The sequence below is a fragment of the Acromyrmex echinatior genome, chromosome 9 (assembly GCF_024713525.1).
Source record: "Acromyrmex echinatior isolate Ae372 chromosome 9, ASM2471352v2, whole genome shotgun sequence".
NCBI classification, from domain to species: Eukaryota; Metazoa; Arthropoda; class Insecta; order Hymenoptera; family Formicidae; genus Acromyrmex; species Acromyrmex echinatior.
The window spans coordinates 2,397,327-2,415,469 of NC_141860.1; the positions used below are offsets into that span (position 1 = coordinate 2,397,327).

The 18,143-nt window shown below is 32.5% G+C and overlaps 1 protein-coding gene across 1 annotated transcript in view; it reads right to left on the reverse strand.

Moving 5' to 3' along the window:
• Positions 1-18,143, reverse strand: part of gukh (NHS actin remodeling regulator GUK-holder) — a 132,649-nt gene that overhangs the window by 37,070 nt on the left and 77,436 nt on the right. Inside the window, exons 2-3 of the mRNA XM_087409880.1 lie at positions 6,955-7,205; positions 1,223-1,389 (exon numbers count right to left, since the gene is read on the reverse strand). Of these exons, the coding sequence (XP_087266006.1) occupies positions 1,223-1,389; positions 6,955-7,205 (418 nt within the window). The remainder of the gene's footprint in view (positions 1-1,222; positions 1,390-6,954; positions 7,206-18,143) is intronic.

The following is an 18,143-nucleotide window of genomic DNA, read 5'->3' on the forward strand; positions in this document are numbered from 1 at the left end:
AACTTTCGAGCCACCTCGGATCAGTGAATCGAGTATATATTTCATGACGATTCTCCCTTCTGGTATATTATCAAGGATCATAGACAGCATCGAAGTTATTAAAAGGAGATCGTGACATTCAAGAACACAAAAACTTACGCTAGCTCCTCACATACGACTTTATAATTATTTGGTAATCATCCGGAAATCCGATCCGGGTATACGTATTTGATACGGTTTTGATACCATTTTTGAAATACTGTAATTATTGTAATACTTGATTATTCCTTACGTTACGGTGCGTAACCACCGTCATTTTGGTTCAGTATCCTTTCATTACGTGTTCGATGGAATTAATTTATTTAATAATGTTTTATGCTTTTGTAAATTGACTGTGCCTCATCATAATAACAGTAGCAATAAAATAATTTAATTCAAAATTGTTATTCTTGCGTTCACACTCTCCCTGCTTTATATTTAATATAAGAATTTAAATCTACGTTTTTCCTAAAGGTATATCGATTTTAACAGTTATACATAGTTATATATCAATTATTTAGTGAATAATTGAAAATAACATTTACATTTTTGTACACGCAAACCATATTGAACGGAAAAATCAATTGACGAGAGACAAAAATAAGTGGACTTGGTTAAGACGTTACTATAGGACAAAAACGTAAACAAATGCGATGCGTAATTCTCCTTTTCACATAGTAGTTTCAAACTAACTATTTAGTTCCAATAATCAAGTGTCTTAATCAAGTGTCCACTAATTTTTGTCTCTCGACAATTAGCTGATTTTTTCGTTCAATATAGTTTGCGTGTACAAAAATGTAAATGTTATTTTCAATTATTCACTAAATATTCTATGTATCATAAAAATATATAATATAAAACATAGTTATATAATAGTAACACTATTCTGACTAATTTTCATTTATAATTATTTCCACTATCTCTCCACTCAATTTGTCCGTAACTGTATATATTTTTATAAATACTGTATATTTTTTATATACTTTTATAAAAACTGTATATTTTTTAACTAAAGATCTAAAATCTATTGACATATGCTGAAAATAAATTTTTGTGATACTTTATTAAGATTATCATTCATAAACCACATCCTCAATAGTAAAAATGATGTTCCGATCTCTGTCAGTCTCTGTATTTCGTGCGGCGATTTCTACAATTCTTGTTCTATCAGCAATCAAGTGACGTGTTGAGATAAACCGCTTACTTGAGCGCGATAGCCTGAACCTGTTCCTCGGGGCTAGGTAGCTTGTGATCGACAGCATCGTCGCTAGTCGTGTCGCCCAAGATCCTGGATGCACAGTCCGGTGGTACAGTGACGTCACCGAGCGCTTCAGTGGATGTCCATCTTCGAAGATCTTCGATAGCAGCCGGCTGCAACAAAACAATACACGCAAATAAAGTTGCCATCCTATAAAATATTTCCTTTTATACTTATATCGATTAATTATTTATATTGATTTATCATCACGTTTGCATCTTTAAACATTATGAACAGAAAATATACTTGTAGAATTATTAAACTTTATATAGGATAATTCTAGGCAAATACGTTGCGCTGAGATTTATCATCACGTTTGCATCTTTAAACATTATGGACAGAAAATATACTTATAGAATTATTAAACTTTATATAGGATAACTTTAGGCAAATACGCCGCGCTGAGATTTACGCTACAGAAGTCAGAAAAAATAGAAGGAGTGATTTTCCTGCAACTACTCTTTATGTTATATTATTGTAATATTGTGTTATGATTTTAGCTTCTTACTGTTAATGAATTTATTGTGTCGAGTTGAATCGATTTGTCACTGTAAAGTAACGTCATCATAAATTACAATATAATCTACATAAAATGATTAACGTAGGACGTGTGTTACGTCTCAATGTCGTTATTGAGATTTTTTCTCCGTTTTTGAGTCAATGTATTTAAACAATTTACTCGGGGACCGGAGATTAAGTTGTGTAGTTAAGGATGCGATTCACTGGGAAGTATTGGATAATTTAAAGGAAGGGTAACCTTGAATCCGGTGCCAAAAAGATCGCGAAGTTTACAAGCGAATCTACGTGGATCGTGTTTTGGAATGGTTTTGTAACTAGGAAACGTGAGGTTGACCTCCAATTTATTTAGAGTATAGACAGATTCGCGGGATGAGTCTACCGGTTTGTCTTGGTCTAGCAATTGCGCAAGTTTTTGGAAATAGGGGAAAGGATCTTGATTCGAAATAAGGGCCGATTTAACTTGGAACCTCAATCTCTTTTCCTTTTGTCTTCGTCCGCCTTTGGTAGGCATGGAACTAATGCAAAAAAAAGAATTATAATGTTCCGGAGAACTGTCGTAAACGGGGGCCACGCTATTGGCAGCGACAGTCGTAACAGCTCTCTGGATACGAGGAAATTATGAATTCTCCGAGGAAGTGTCGACAAACGGGGGCCACGCTATTGGCAGCGACAGTCGCAACGACTCCTCAGATATTCATATATATATGTATATTTGTATGAAGAATTAGAGATTAGAGATTTAGACGTTCCGTCGATAGATTCGATTTGATATTATCGTTTATTAAAAAAAAAGATAAATGCGAAAACGAGGTTCTGATGAAGCGCGAGGATAGTTCTCACCTTGACTGTAACTGACTGACTGGCTGATTGATCGAAGCAGTGCGAGTCTGAAAGTGAGTCTAAGTCTAAGTCTAAGTCTAAGAGTCTGAATCTGAGAGTGAGTTTAAGAGTTTGAGAGTAAGTTTAAGAGTTTGTGAATAAGTGTGTGTTTCTGTCTTCGACAGCTTCCTTTATATACTGAAAATGAGTATGGGAGTGTCCTTTCAGAACCAATCGACACTTCCCAAAATTTGGTAGAACCTATACTCGCGCTTTCTTTGAGATAAGGCAGCAAGGCTCCGCGTAAGCCCTACTCCCTACTCTACAAGTTTATTCTTAATAAGTAATAGTTGAATTTTAACAATTTGTTATAAAAATTCGGTTTTCCTTAATATTCTTTATGCGAGGCGAATTCACTACATTCATATATTTAAGATTAATTTAACTTTATTAGAAAAAGAAAAAGGGAAAAAAAGAAAAAGATATTCGTTCTCGCATTCAGGAAGGTTTCTATTTTACTGCTAATTACTTAATCGTTAAACGCTAATATAATATACGTTATTATTAATGTTAATGTATAATATGCTTTTATATTTGTTATTTTATAGGAGGGCTTCTTTGAGAAAGATCGTGTGATATTCTTAGACATTCTTTCTAGAATATTCTATAGATAATTTTTATGACGCATAAAAGTACATAACGTGATCTATCTGTTAGAGTTTGAATGTTCAAATAAAGAAACTGAATATAAAAGAGAAACGGAATTTCCGATTTCGAAATAAGGATAAAATAGGAATCTAGCGATAAGATAAAGTAAAGTATAAATTGTATACCTATAACGAATATATTATTCTATAAAGAATAAGGGGATTTTATTGGTATGTAACACGTGTAAAAGACAGTGGTTATTTTGTGATATATATGTGTAGTGGAATAGTAAAGCATATTGTGTAGCAAAATACAAGTGCTTTGCTTTCGTGTTCTTTGTTTATTTGATTGTTTTGTATATCTCATCTGTTTGGAATATACAGCATTTTTAGCGAACGAGATTTATGCCCAAAGCATACAAAGTGCGCAGATTGAATTCAGTGCACTAAACGCAATAAACGCATTATATGAAATATGTACATGTTATAACACTTGTAATATATGTAGGAAGATTGTAATTATTATTTATTATTATTTATTACTTCATATACATATTTATTTTTTTTTCTTATTCCTTAATAAAATTTTATAAACGCATTTTATAAGTTATTATGTCATTTTACAACTTATTTATATGCATTATTTGTAAATTTTTCCTGAGTCGTACATACCCCCCCCCTCCCCTTATGAGTAGCCATATATTCCTATGGGATATACGCAAAAATGCAAGGGTTTCAAAAAGTGTATTTTTTAATATGAAAAATAAATATTTCGGATTTCTAATATTTTTTTCATAGTAACAGGCAGTACAAAGTTTCTAATATAGTTCGTTTATTATAAACATAATAAATAATACTTAATAAATTAAGTTTTTAATAGGTGCGGCGTATATAGCGGAGTTAGCCTACATATTCAATGTATCTAAAAAGATATAATTACAAAATGTGTACGATTATATAAAGGATATTTCTTTTATAAAAAAGCATTCCTATATATAGAAGAAATACCGCCGATATACCGACATACCACTTTGTTTTTAGACAATATTTCTTAAACAAAAAGTAAAAATAAAACTTTAAAAACATAAGTACAAACTAAAAATGTCTTTTATCAGATAGTATAAGCAGTTTTTATAATACTGATTGTTAATTTTGCAATAATTAATTTTTTCGTAAGATAAACAAAAATGAGTATCTGACAAAATGGACTCCAAAACTGATACAGTAGGCAGTAATGCTACGTATTCCTATTCTTTTTTTTTTATAGGAATTATCTGTATAAAGTACCTATAAGTGAATATAAGATTTTTCAGAATCTTTTTACTTCGTTATAAAACATTTTTATTGAATTATATGCATATTTACTTTATACTGTTCTGTAATGCAAATGTAACGCGATAGTTTTTTCAAAACTTTTTTTATGCACGATTGTCTTCAGCTCTAACAGAACTATTTGACACTATAAAGCGACATTATAAGGATTAAGTTAGTTTATGATCTTACAGAAAAGTGTGGCGGTTTACACATCCCAATTTCAAATTTAAAATCGTATTATGAAAAAATTAAGAGAAAAAATAACATAAATAGAGAGAATTGATTTAGGAAACTACAAGCATTTGAAACGACGTAATATTATCAATAATATAGTCACTATTATTTAAACTACGCAAAAGAAAATCGTAAGAATTGTTTTCGCATTCGTAAAATTCATTTTTAGCTAATTTGATATATAAACAAGTCACAAATATATGAATTATAAGTTTGTACTTCTTTAATTAGCTAAAAGAACATGATTTTATTAGTATTAATAAAGTACAATAGTTAGTTTCTGAAAAATAAGGGAATGTCGCTTTAGAAGACCTATGTCAATATCGATGACTTTCCTTTATATTTTTCCTCTCATTGATTTTAATGAAATCTTATGAATCAATCTATTGATACCTACAGAGAACTGCTTAGATATAAGTCAACTAACACAGCGATTACTTAAGGCGTTTCTCGTACCGTGTGAAAGTTGTGCTATTTTGTACGCTTGTTTGCTTAGTGTCATTATGTGACCTGGTCCCAGAGAACAAATAATTCGTTTTTTTTTTCTTTCGCGGGATCCAGGAGCCCTCAACAAGGGGATCACCTCCTGCGGGAAATTCGACGCTGCGGTGAAAAGAGAAAGACGAATGACGTGCTTTACGTGGCACCTGCGTAGGTGTTAACCATTGTCAGAGTGTCACCTCGCCGACCGGGCGGGTTTCACGCACAGAATACGGAACGGATTGGGTTCCGACCGTCTGCCAACTTTTCCACGCAATGTACTAGCCGTTGTTCGCGACCAGTACGTGAAAACAGTCAGGCCATTGTGCAAGTTTTAATTTCTCATATACTCGAGAAACAAAAGTAAACTCAGAAATATAGTGATTTTAAAAGTATGCATTCAACCTAACTATTTCGCAATCAATTTGTATATTACAAAAGTTCCTAAATGTGACTAGACAAAGTGTACAGAATTAATTTACAAAAAAAAAATAATTTATGAGTATAAATTAATACATTAAATTAATCTGTATTTTTTAATATAACGAATGTTAAAATAAACATCAAAATTCAATGTTGTTTCACATAAAACCAACAAATATTGAATTTGTATATTCACATTCAATTAATTTATCTGTAAAAATCATTCTTGAATATTTAATGGGAGATAATTTATGAAATTTACACGCTTCCACTTATCAAATATAGTATTATTGTCATATTATAATTGTGTATCGCGAGACAATTCTCGTTTGATATAAGTCTCATTTGATTCAAGTGCAGAAAAAAATACAAGTTAATCGGGATACATTTGATGCCAAGTGAAAAGGAAACGTTACTCGGTGAAATTGCTGTTTCAAAGAAATGAGAGAGAGGAGGGGGAGGGGGTTCTTATGAATTCTTCAATTATACGGTGAAAGTTAATTATGTCGAATTAAGTAGGCAAAGAGGTCAGATTTAATTCCACTTAGTATATGTAAGTTAATATCTCATGTTGAGGATTATCGAATCATACACACTGTATGTTCATCTCTGTATTCGGTCATCCGATACTAACTAAATGTCTCAACTCAATATTCAGTTTCTTCCATATTTCATGGAATCAATGGAAACAGTGTAACTACAACGATGAACCAAGTATATCATTATATAACTCATTGAAAAAATATATACATGAACGCGCTTGTGCAATTTTCTCATTTTGCAAAAAGATTACATTACGTGTCGTTAATAAGAGACCATCAAATAATCGCATAGTAAAATTGTTACAGAGCGAGATTTTAGCAAATCGTAAATTCTTATTTTCTGATGAACATTAAATTTAAAAAAAATTCAAAAGCTATTTATTTCTTAATTCATATATTTTATTATTCTATTCTAAATTCCCAAAAAAACCATGGATTTGCTGACGTATATTTAGCTGTTATTTAATTCAAAATATATGTATATTACAGGATCAACATAAAGAATTGTTTACTATATATGATTTTAGAATTTAAAAAAATTAACTGTTATTATATTAAACGATGCTGCGATAATGGTAGAATTAAAAGAAAATATTTGATGTTGATTAATCTGAAATCAATTTGAACCGCGGAGAAAAATATTAATCAGAGAGGAACATTCCTGATATTTTCATGGAGAAAGAGAGAGGAATGTACTTACGACTCTAGACTCGATGTCGAGGCTATGGTCCCGTCTTCTTTTACCGAGGACCGGTGTGCAAAGGAACATATCCATCGAGCTGCCATCCCTCCTCAAGGAATCCAAACTTCGTACGGCGACTATAGCAGCGAGCTCGTACAATTCCCTTAGGGCCTTCGGTCTCGTGTCCGTCGTGAACAGTCCCGTCGATGGTTTATTCGTGACGTGAAAATGCTCCGTCCTCGCCGCAAAAGTACAGATATCCGATTCCGCTATAATACGAAGAGAATACCAGGCTTTAATGATCGCCTTGTTGCCCAAGAGATTGCAATGAAACTATTACATATAGAGTTGCATGTTTGTTTAATTTCGATCCTGATACATTGCACGTAACGATAATATCCCGATAAATTTCTTTTGAGATAATGTCTTCTCTTGGTGTATCATTAAACCTCTTTCGGATATGTGATTTTTTATAGATAATAATTATAAAAGTATAAAAAACATAAACCTAAATTTTATATTCAAATATCCCATATATAGTATAATAGTGCTAATTAAATATAAAACTAAAAGGTCTATTTTAGATTTATGTACCTTATTAAAGACAGATAATTGACGATTATAATATCGCATTCCTTACAGAATACTACTAATATTGGCCAATTTATTACTGTAATTAATTGCTTGTTTAGAGTACTAAAAGCACTAAATAACAGTGATTTTAATATTTAAAAATAAGTAATTTATTACTATCTTTCAGTACGTTATTAAATTGGCCAGTATTAGATTTTTCTAGAAATTAGATTTTTTAAGGATTAGTATACATGTAGGTAAATACATGTAGGTAAATATATACAATTTTCTAAAAAAAATGAAGTCTTTTCTAAAAAATATTTTTAAAAAGAAATAAGAAAGATAAATAAGAAAAAATTCCATGAAGGAAGATAAGAAGAAAATTCTATAAAAGGAAGAAAGAAAAAGTTTTATAGAGAAAGATTTAGGTACTAATTAGGAAAAAAAGAATATCTCGCGTCTCACGTCGAATTTAAGAGGCGCTCACGATCACATACTTTTTTCTTTACAGATGTTCTATAATGTGACATTTTAACTTCTAACACATTTTTTACTGATTATATATGGGCGAATATCATGCCGCTGACATATCTCTTAACCATAAATATGTTCCATTCATGGTTTCTTGCAGTGTAGCGCACGCAGACCCCAGGCGTGAAATCAGTAAAAAATCTAACTCGTGCCACCCGCGTTCGAGGGGCACGCTTGATTCGATGTTTCCGGTTGTTTTCAGAAACGGTTTCTTCCGTGATGAAGCCGGGGCTTTAATCTCTCAACAACAAGGTCCTTCCTAACGTTTTCAATTACATGTTCAGAGACATGAGGAGGCAATCTCATAACACATTAATTATAAAGTAATAATTTATTTGTAAAGAAAAATACTATAATTATAAATTAAAATGAGTAGTTACTAAATTATAATACATATCAGTTGCAATGGATGCATAAAGCTGGATATGTCTTTCTTTAATTTAACACAAAACTGCGTCTAAAATGATTTTGATCATTATTATTTGTATTTACACATACATATATTTATTATTCAGCAATTTCTTAATTTTAATTTTATGGTATTCTGTGATATTTCATATTCTTACATATCAGAAGGAAATTTAAAATATATTAACCATTTTATACTGAAAGTTTCGCTTATGTACAAATCATGCAGACTCACTGTATTCCGGCACATAACATACGAACATTGAGCGACGAATGTGTCATAACGTTTGATTTCTATTTTTACCAACAACGTGATCGTCGAACAATGAAGTCCCGTAAACTTCCACGCTCATGGACAATTAGTTCCATTATTTGGAAGGAACCTTAATTGCTGACTTTTTTAAATCAATCTTTTGGTCTGACAGCGCATAACACATGTACATACGTTTTGCAGTGCTATGATTATCGCATGTTTTTTACGTTTTCTTCATTGTTTTCGCCATTGTTCGCCTTTTGTTTTGCACAATACCATGAAGAAATAATCACTACCGGTCTGACACGCGATAGGGTCCGTATTCCCCATTAGAATTTTATCCCTAACCCCAAACTCACTGTATTTAATATTGTCTAATAACATTTATGCTCGATTCACATGCTCGATTTGCCTCTGATGAAAAGGCTATTCTAGAATACGATTCATTTCGTAAAGCTCCGCTTAGAAAACTAATAGTTCGTAAACTTGCAATTTTATTATCTCAAGTCAATTACAATTTTATAAATTGATAATTTCAATTTATTAAAATTTGTGTTTATACACAGAGAGAAATAAAAACATTTTTTTTACAATCTTAAAATTATTAAATTTCCATACGTAAGACAAAAATCATATATATATTTAATTTCAAATTAGTAAATTTAAAAAAAAATAAAATTTTACGATTTTAACTTACAAACATTGATAATTTGATTTTAACGTAGAATTTAAAAATTTTGTAAAAGTTGCAAAGCGAACTCTATATCTTTGCTCAATCAATTCTTTGACTTCTTTGCTCCAAATTGCTTCTGGAATACTTCGGTATTAATAGTTATGTTAACGGTTCATTACAAAACAAGATAGTAATATCGCACGACTGCTCCGGGCATTTATGCCATAGTATATAAACAGAGCGATGCGTGTACATGCGGACCGCGAGCGAGAAAGATGCCAGTGTTCTGCCAAGCTGCAGTCCGATTCGATACAATCGTCCATGGAGTATTTCTTACTAACCGTCTGTAACCTCGGAAGCTGATGCACATATACCTACACAGCCGGTACAACTTTCTGCGCGGACGAACGAGGAATCGATCCTCCTCTGTAATGTTCTGCAATCTCATCGTACGCGCGAACAATCAAGACTGGAACCAAAGCTCTTTTTCAGCATACAGTTTTTTTTTTAATTTAGGGTAAGAGCATTAGATGTGGATCAGGCACTAGTTACTTTTCATATTTAAATAATTGTAGAATTTTCCATTAAACAGAACATTCACAAGATTCTTTAGCATTTGTTTTATCTCTTCCTCAAGTGTCAATTGAATTTAATTTATTAGAAACAACGCTACACATTTTATTGATATCATTAACTAATTAAATGTGCAAGGTTAACTAATGTATGTATCTAAAAATTCATTCAAAGTGTAATATCATAATTGCCTTATAGCTTTTATAGTAGATATAGCATTAGATTTCATGGAAAAAATCAATGTTATATTTAGTTGATTAAATGTATCCGCGGATATTATTTAATCAATGATATTTTTATTGCGTAAATTATAAAAATGTTTATTATTATAAAAACTTGTTAAATTTTACGAATGATGCCATCCCGAAAAGATTATTTAATTTAAGATTCGAAATAGAATAAAAAATAGTATACATGTTTATATGCAAAAAGTATTAGTATTACTATTCATAATTTAACCGTTTTTTATTGCTAAACGTTTAATTTTCATTAATATTTTTTAATTATCATTGATTTTTAATTGTCACTAATTTAAAATAAAAATGAATGTATTAAAATTGCATCATGATCCACAATAAGATCCTAGAACTAAATGTGAATCAGTTATAATGTCATTTACAGGGTGTCTCAAAAAGATCGAGACACCTGAATATCTCGGAAAATATAAGTTTTACAGAAAAATGTTTCAGACAAAAGTTATAGGATTTAAAAAGATCTATTTACTGATCTTATCAATTTGATGATCTTAGGTGGCGTCGCCAAGATCAGATCAAGATCACATCAATTTTTTTTTAATGAAATATATTTCCTATTTTTTATTCCAGAATTTAATAGCTGATGTTGAGAGCTTTCCAAAACACTACAATAAAGTTATTTTTCGAATTATAACACTTGAAAGATACAGTACCGCCGGCATTAACATTACGTAAGGTGTCCGATCGACCTGTTTAAACCTTTTGAATATTGTTCAGGATCATGTTTTAGAACATTTCGTTATTTAGATAACCTTATGTAATACTAATGACGATGGTACTGTAACTTTCAAACCTTATAATTCGAAAAGTACTTTATGAAAAATAACTTATTGTAGTGTTTTGAAAAGCTCTTGACAACAGCTATTAAATTCTGGAATCAAAAATAAGGTGTTCCAATAAAAAAAAAATCGATGTGACCTGACCTTGGCGATGCCATTCAAGATCAAAATGATAAGATAATCAGTAAATAGATCTCAGCTAAGTAATGAAATGATTTTGCTACATTTTCGTAAAAAGTAGTAGGGGAAAGTGAGGGAATTAAGCGCATTTAAGGGGATTCTAAAGTGAAGCTCGAACTCAGACGAAGTCATCAAAGATCACTGTTTTTTTAGCGCATCGATATACGAATATCTTTATATACTAGTGTATCACAGCAATATCTCACACAATCTATGATGCACGCAATCGCATACTTGTGTCAATTTTCGTATAATAAATTCGTCACGATAAATCTAATTCTAAGAACTATCTAAGGACGTTATTTGTTCGCAAACTACGTGTTTGTGGATTACTATTTTGTAAGTACAGGTTGCAAAATTTTTGTATCAAATAAATGTCACGATTTGATAGCTTAAGACGCCATTACACTACTTGTAAGAAATAGTAAAAAATATATCAATTTCGAAATTTTTGATCGTTCTCTGCATAAACTCCACCTTAGAGACACGTATTAATGCGTGTACTTTAATCCTAAAAAAGGATCTGTAAAAATTCGAATCTGTGAAAGAGAAAAAAGTATTTGTTGTAAAAAAATTATATGATTTAGTCGGTAATACAGATGACTTTAGGATCCCCTTAAGGGGAATTCATTGTTGCGATGTGATTTTTTGAAACTGAAACTTCAATATAAACACGGAAATTATAAACATTCTTCTATCGATATGTATTCTCATATTGAACAATTATTCATTTGATAACATTGTATTTGACAACATTACAAACGTGACAAAAAGTAAAAAAAGCGAATAAATTTTTCACACGTCAGGTAATTATGCGCAAAGCAAAAATCGTAAGAAATTAATATAAAATTAATAAAATAAATACTTCATGGAAAATGTTTTATGAATTATTAATGAGAAAATGGAAATATGTATTATTGCAACGTTTATACCAAAATTAATACAAATTAATACAAACTTTGAAAAAATAATATAAAAATTGGAAAAATTAATTATTTAAACAAAATCGCATATGTAATTCTCAATGTTATTAGCTCCATTGCATTCTTTTGAATCCATATAAAACACAGGCAGCATTGAAATCACTCAGTCAATACAAACTCAAAATAACATAATATCAATGTTATAATTTCGCACTCTATAATGTTATGTAACACCATGCATGTATAATATTACATTTATATTGTGGATACGAAATTACAATATTGATATCATGTTACTTTTAATTTATTGACTAGCCAGAATTCCATATCTTTCCATATCTTTCCAATTCTTCGCAAATAGTGCTTTTCATTGAAAGAAAACTTTGAATTGTCCATGAGCACAATTTCATCTTTTGTCACTTTTGCTGTTAATTAAATTTTCAAATTATATAACTTATGATCTGAAAAGAATTTCTAGCCTAGGAATTTCACCACAGTAACGGCTCCATTTATGAAAAATGTACTAAACCAAAATACGCATTACCCGATATGCACAATTATACTATTTTCCTCAATATATATCTACATATATAAAAATTATTTTGACATTGAAAAAGGAAGATAGAATAAAGTAAGTCGTATGAAATACGTTCAAGAGGCATTTAATGATGCCATTCGTAAAAATCAACGGATAAAAGAAAATATTAATGAAAATTTCTTTAAAAATTTTTAACATTTTATTAAATTTATCTCCTTTTTATTTTCTGAATTTTTTTCCTTTATTTTGATAATTTTCATATCTATGGTCAATCACTGTCATTTTTCTGTTCAATAACTGTCAAACTTATGGTCAATAACTATCATTTTCTGAATAAAAATTTCTACTGTTGAAAAAAATAAAAAACATGGTCTTATTCAAAGTTTTTTGTATTTAACATATTTTTTGAACTTTACTTAACGTTCACTTTGCATCAAATTCAAATTTCAAATAATTTCAATAGTAATTACAGATTACAGTGATTATATTAAATTTCAGCATTTAAGTGGTCAATCACTGTACCCTTTCTTATTTTATCATTCACAATTCTTTATAATTACATTTAAATAAGTAACGGCTGCTCAGAACACTCTAAAAAAATTAATTTTTTTATAGTTATATTTTTTAATAATGTGTATACAGTTAAATTCACATATCTAAAGACTTATGAGATAGAGGAATCGAAAAATAACGAACGAATTAAGATTTCTGAGAAATATTTTTTATTTTCCTTTTCCAAGGTTTTTAAAATAATTAGATGCGTGAGATGTTGTGATTTATTTATTTAAAAGTTAAAAATTATATATATATATATGTATATATATATATATATCAACAATTATTAGTATGATAACAGTATATGATAACAGTGAAACTGACATTTTCGTTCTCGCGCGAAATAAAACAAATAAAATAAAATAATAATAAACATCATTTCAATTATAAAACTAGAGATTGGGATTGCACGTTGGCGGAAAATATGCTCGCATATATTTCAAAGTAAATGCGCATTTGTAGAGCCGAGCTCTCGTCTCGATAAATGCGCAGTGAGCGGCATTAAACTAACGCGTCATGGCTGTTAGTAAAAGAGGGTCGGACTCTGGAGATTTTTTACAGACGCCAGAAGAGAGCGAGTTACGAGTCAAGGCCGGCTGCACAGGTTGCTTGGTCATGAGAATAGAAATATGAGCGGGTAGGCATAGTCGTGTTCGTAATAGTCGTACACCTGAGTAAGCATCGCGTCCCGCGCGCGCACGCATCCCAATCTCGCGAATAATAGGCTTCAAGCTATTCGCAATCGTTTCTCACAAATCAGCACGATTCACCGCGGCCGGCATGAGCTAATTACAATAGTAGTTTGGCAGCGACGTATGAGGTCCAGGAAGTAATAGAACCGCTTCATTGCATTCAATTTCAACATGAGGTAGAATTTATTTGTAAGAAATACACGATCGGTATTTTCTGTTGCGAGATAAAGTTCTGAAAAGTGAGTATCGTTTTCAAAATTAAGGTCTATATACCTATACTGACGATTTCTCTCTTTGTCGAACAGAAAATTATATGCAAATTATATGCATTATTATTTAATAAATTTTTGACTTTATGTATAGTTGTAAGATATTGGTCATAAAATGTTCAATATTGAAAATGACTTCTCAAAAAAGAAATTGACTCCGAATTGATTGAGGAAATAAACAAAAATAACTCATAAGATTCAAATTAAGAATATGTGAAAAAGATCATGAGAAAAAGATTATAATATCTTTCTTACGTATATTTAATTTGAATCTAACGAGTTATTTTTTGTAATAAAATAAAAAAATATTAACGAGGAGCTAGGTGAAAAAACAAACATATATATTAATATTTTTTAAATATTTTCCATTAATGTTTATCCGAATCCAGAGTGCATTCTCAACTGTCTAGCTTTGTCTGCGCGAGAGTCACAACTGAGGTTTCGCAACATCCGGTGGATCTCTCTCGGCTCAACGCCAGCGAAAGCGTGGAATCGTTGATCGGGTAGCACGAAGCGAGCGGTTCGACGAATCGAGAGATCGGCGCGAGACAGACCAAAGGAGGGCAGCGCGCACGAGAGAGAGAGAGAGAGAAAGAGAGAGAGAGAGAGAGAGAGAGAGAGAAAGAGAGAGAAAGAGAGAGAGAGAGAGAGAGGGGGAGGGAGAGAGGGAGGGAGGGAGGGAGGGATGGAGGGAGGGAGAACCTCCGATAGAGGTGGGCAAGAAGACGACAAAGAAAAGGAAGAAAAAGAAAGAGATAGCTAAGAGGAAGACGGAGGGAGCAGACAGATTCTCGATGGTGAAGACCCGGTCGGCCCGTGGGAGGTCCGTTGTAGCCGATGAGCCTCGGCTCTGTGTAAAGTGCCCCGAAGGGCCGCTTGCGCGGCCCTTCAGAGGGACCGATAGACGGCTTACCGGTTGCTCCGGTCTCCTCTTCGTAAGTCGGGGCTCAAACCAAGATGTCAAGAAAGCACATAATTCATGGTTGCTTCTTTTGAGAGCGCGAGTAAATTGAGCTTGGATTAGCCTCTTCGTCAAGAATGCCTAGGATTAGTTCTGGACTTCCTAGACCTTCCGCATATGCCACATTTCTCGCGAATTTGAATTTTGACCAACGTTGGTTGCATTACGAATGATTATTGATCTCAAAATAAAAAAAAATTTGATTAATCTTTTCGAAGATTTAGGTAATTTTAGACCCGTATTTATACGATACAAGGAATGTTGTGTGGCTTCGCATGAAAGCGACGGATTCGTGACGAATTGGTCACAAGTTCAAATCCTGCATCCTATGTACTTGTATATAAATAATTTCGTAATCCATACTGACTTAGCGGAAGTCACAGAAGCATTTTAGATTTAGATGATCCTTTGACTAGATTCAGATATGATTCACATATGAAGATTAATATATGGTTTCACCCATCCTCCCATTACTAGGTACTGTTACTATACTCGTACAATACAAGTTCGTTTTCATCCGCGTTTTCATCAAAATAAAATTGTATCTCTTTATATTGTATCTCTCATAGATCGACTACTTTCAGAACTTTAAAGACAGTCTACGTGTGATCTTTGCAAATCTCTCTGAATAAAAAAGATCTAGATTTTAGATAAACAATATTCGTAATATTGTATCACTGTGGCCTAGTTTCCATCGAGGGTTTAAACCAGATCAGAATGTAATAACCAATCAACTACAGTTGAGCATTCCCTGTCATTCGACAGTAACAGGGGAATACTTGACTGTAGTTGATTGGTTCTTACATTTTGATCCGGTTTAAACTCTCGGTGGAAACTAGGCCACTGATTCTAGATTTCTATTAAAAATCACAAATCGCACGTAAACTTGTCTCTAAAATTTTGAAAATAGAAAAATCTAAATTTACCATGAAGACTAATTTTCATCGTTAATTTTTATGATAAACGTAGATTACATTTCTCTATAATCTGATTAAAGTCTTAAAGAAGTTTCATGTATGATTCGTCTCTTTGCAAATTCGGCATATGGAGGCTGTGATGCGCGCATAAGTATTGATGTGTATCGATGATAAATCGGCGTAGATGGTATCTCGGATCGAAGTGGGTATAAGGTGGAATACCATGACATATGAGATGATGTATTACGCGATGATCTTAACGAGTAACATAATTGTTATACAGGAAAAAATTTACTATAATAATAATTGAAAATGTAATAGCTGTAAACGATTACTTATCATTACGTCAACTTCAAATGCATCTCACTGTCGTCATACCGCGCTAATTGTATACGTCGATACATGTATAATTATGTTGTGGCAGAACCGATATTGACAATCGACAGACACGATCTATCAGATCTCTAATTATGATTCATACCAGCGTCATAAGATCCGGTACGAGAGAGATCGTTCGCTCAATCTTTTCGACGAAAAAGTCCGGAATCTTCAGAAAGCAAACCTGCAGGGAAGTGGAAACCCGATCGTTACTTAATGCTTGTATTCGAGAATACCAATCGAGTTTGCTTATCTCTCTTCTCTTATTTTCTCTTCGCTTTGGCCCATCGTGTCCACGGGGCTTCTGACAGATGACATATGTACATACGTATCTAGACCAGGATTTTGCAATCGAGTAGCAAAGACACAGACTCGCGACAGGTTGAAAACTTTGTATAATTGCGAGCAAAAAACAAATTTACGCGTGAAGCCCGCCGGATATGTGTTTTCAAATTGAGCCTTCTTTTATTCGTCATGTTCATCAAAAAAGAGAAAGGGGGGAGGGAGGGAGGGAGGGAGGGAGGGAGGGAGGGAGGGAGGGAGGGAGGGAGGGAGGGAGGGATGGAGAGAGAGAGAGAGAGAGAGAGAGAGAGAGAAGACGAAACGATTAAGAAAGAAAAAGAGAGTTGAAAGAAAGACATCATTTTTCTAAATAAAATCTGAGACACAACTGAAAAGTGCAGACAATAGAAACAGGGAATAATAACAAATTTCAATCTATTAGAAACGTATATTGTATTGGTATACATAGTTTTTGATAGATTTACATCAGTTATTCCCTGTTCCTATTGCTTGTGTTTTTCTATTATATTTTCAATTATTAGGCATAATATTTATATTACTCCAGAAAATAAGCTCGGAGATGTGTTTCTCTATAATTTATGATGTGTATATATATATATATATATATATATATAAGAAATACTGATTGTGTCATTAATGTTTGCTTAAAATATACATGCCGATTATAGCTATGCTTAATACATAAACTTTACAATAAAAAGTTATGCACTTGTTATTTCTTTAAAACTCGATTTTGTTATTACTCAATACTATTAAAATTAAGAAGATTACAAAAATTTATTTTAGTTTACTGATATAAACGGAAAAATTTATTAATATTCAGTTAATCTTCGTAATAATCGATGAAGCAACAAGTGAAAAATTGAAATAATATTATAATTTAGACAGTTATCGTTGAATAAGAAATTGAAAAAATGTCCCTAAGGAAGAATGACAAAACAGTAGAGGAACAAAGAGAGGAAACGAGCCTGACGAGGAGGAGAGAAAGACTGAATAAAAGCAGCGTAAGGATTGGAGGCAGAAGGAAGGAGAGGGAAAAAGAATAAGGAGCAGGGGAAGGAAGAAGGAGAGAAAGCAGTCAGTGAAGCACAAGGGAGGTTGAGAGGATTGTGTGAGAGGCAAGGTGAGGTAAGGCGGAATGCGGTTACGGTAGATCGCGGACCAGTCCTCGTACAGGTCCTGCAAAGCCCGACGGAGCTCACGAAAAGAAATAACGACGAGAACGATGAGTATCCCGCCGCCGCGCCGGATCCCACTGGATCCCGAAGATCGCCACCATTCACTATCAGACCCGCGTGTGCACGCTTGTATTAACTGGCCCAATAAATTTCCGCCGTTTTATAACACCGATAAGGGTGCAACTTGGCCGATCTACGACTACCGAGATTACCTACTCGCTGAGCTCGCACCTGACTCCTCTCGCTGGAGAAAATAGGGGACCCGATTG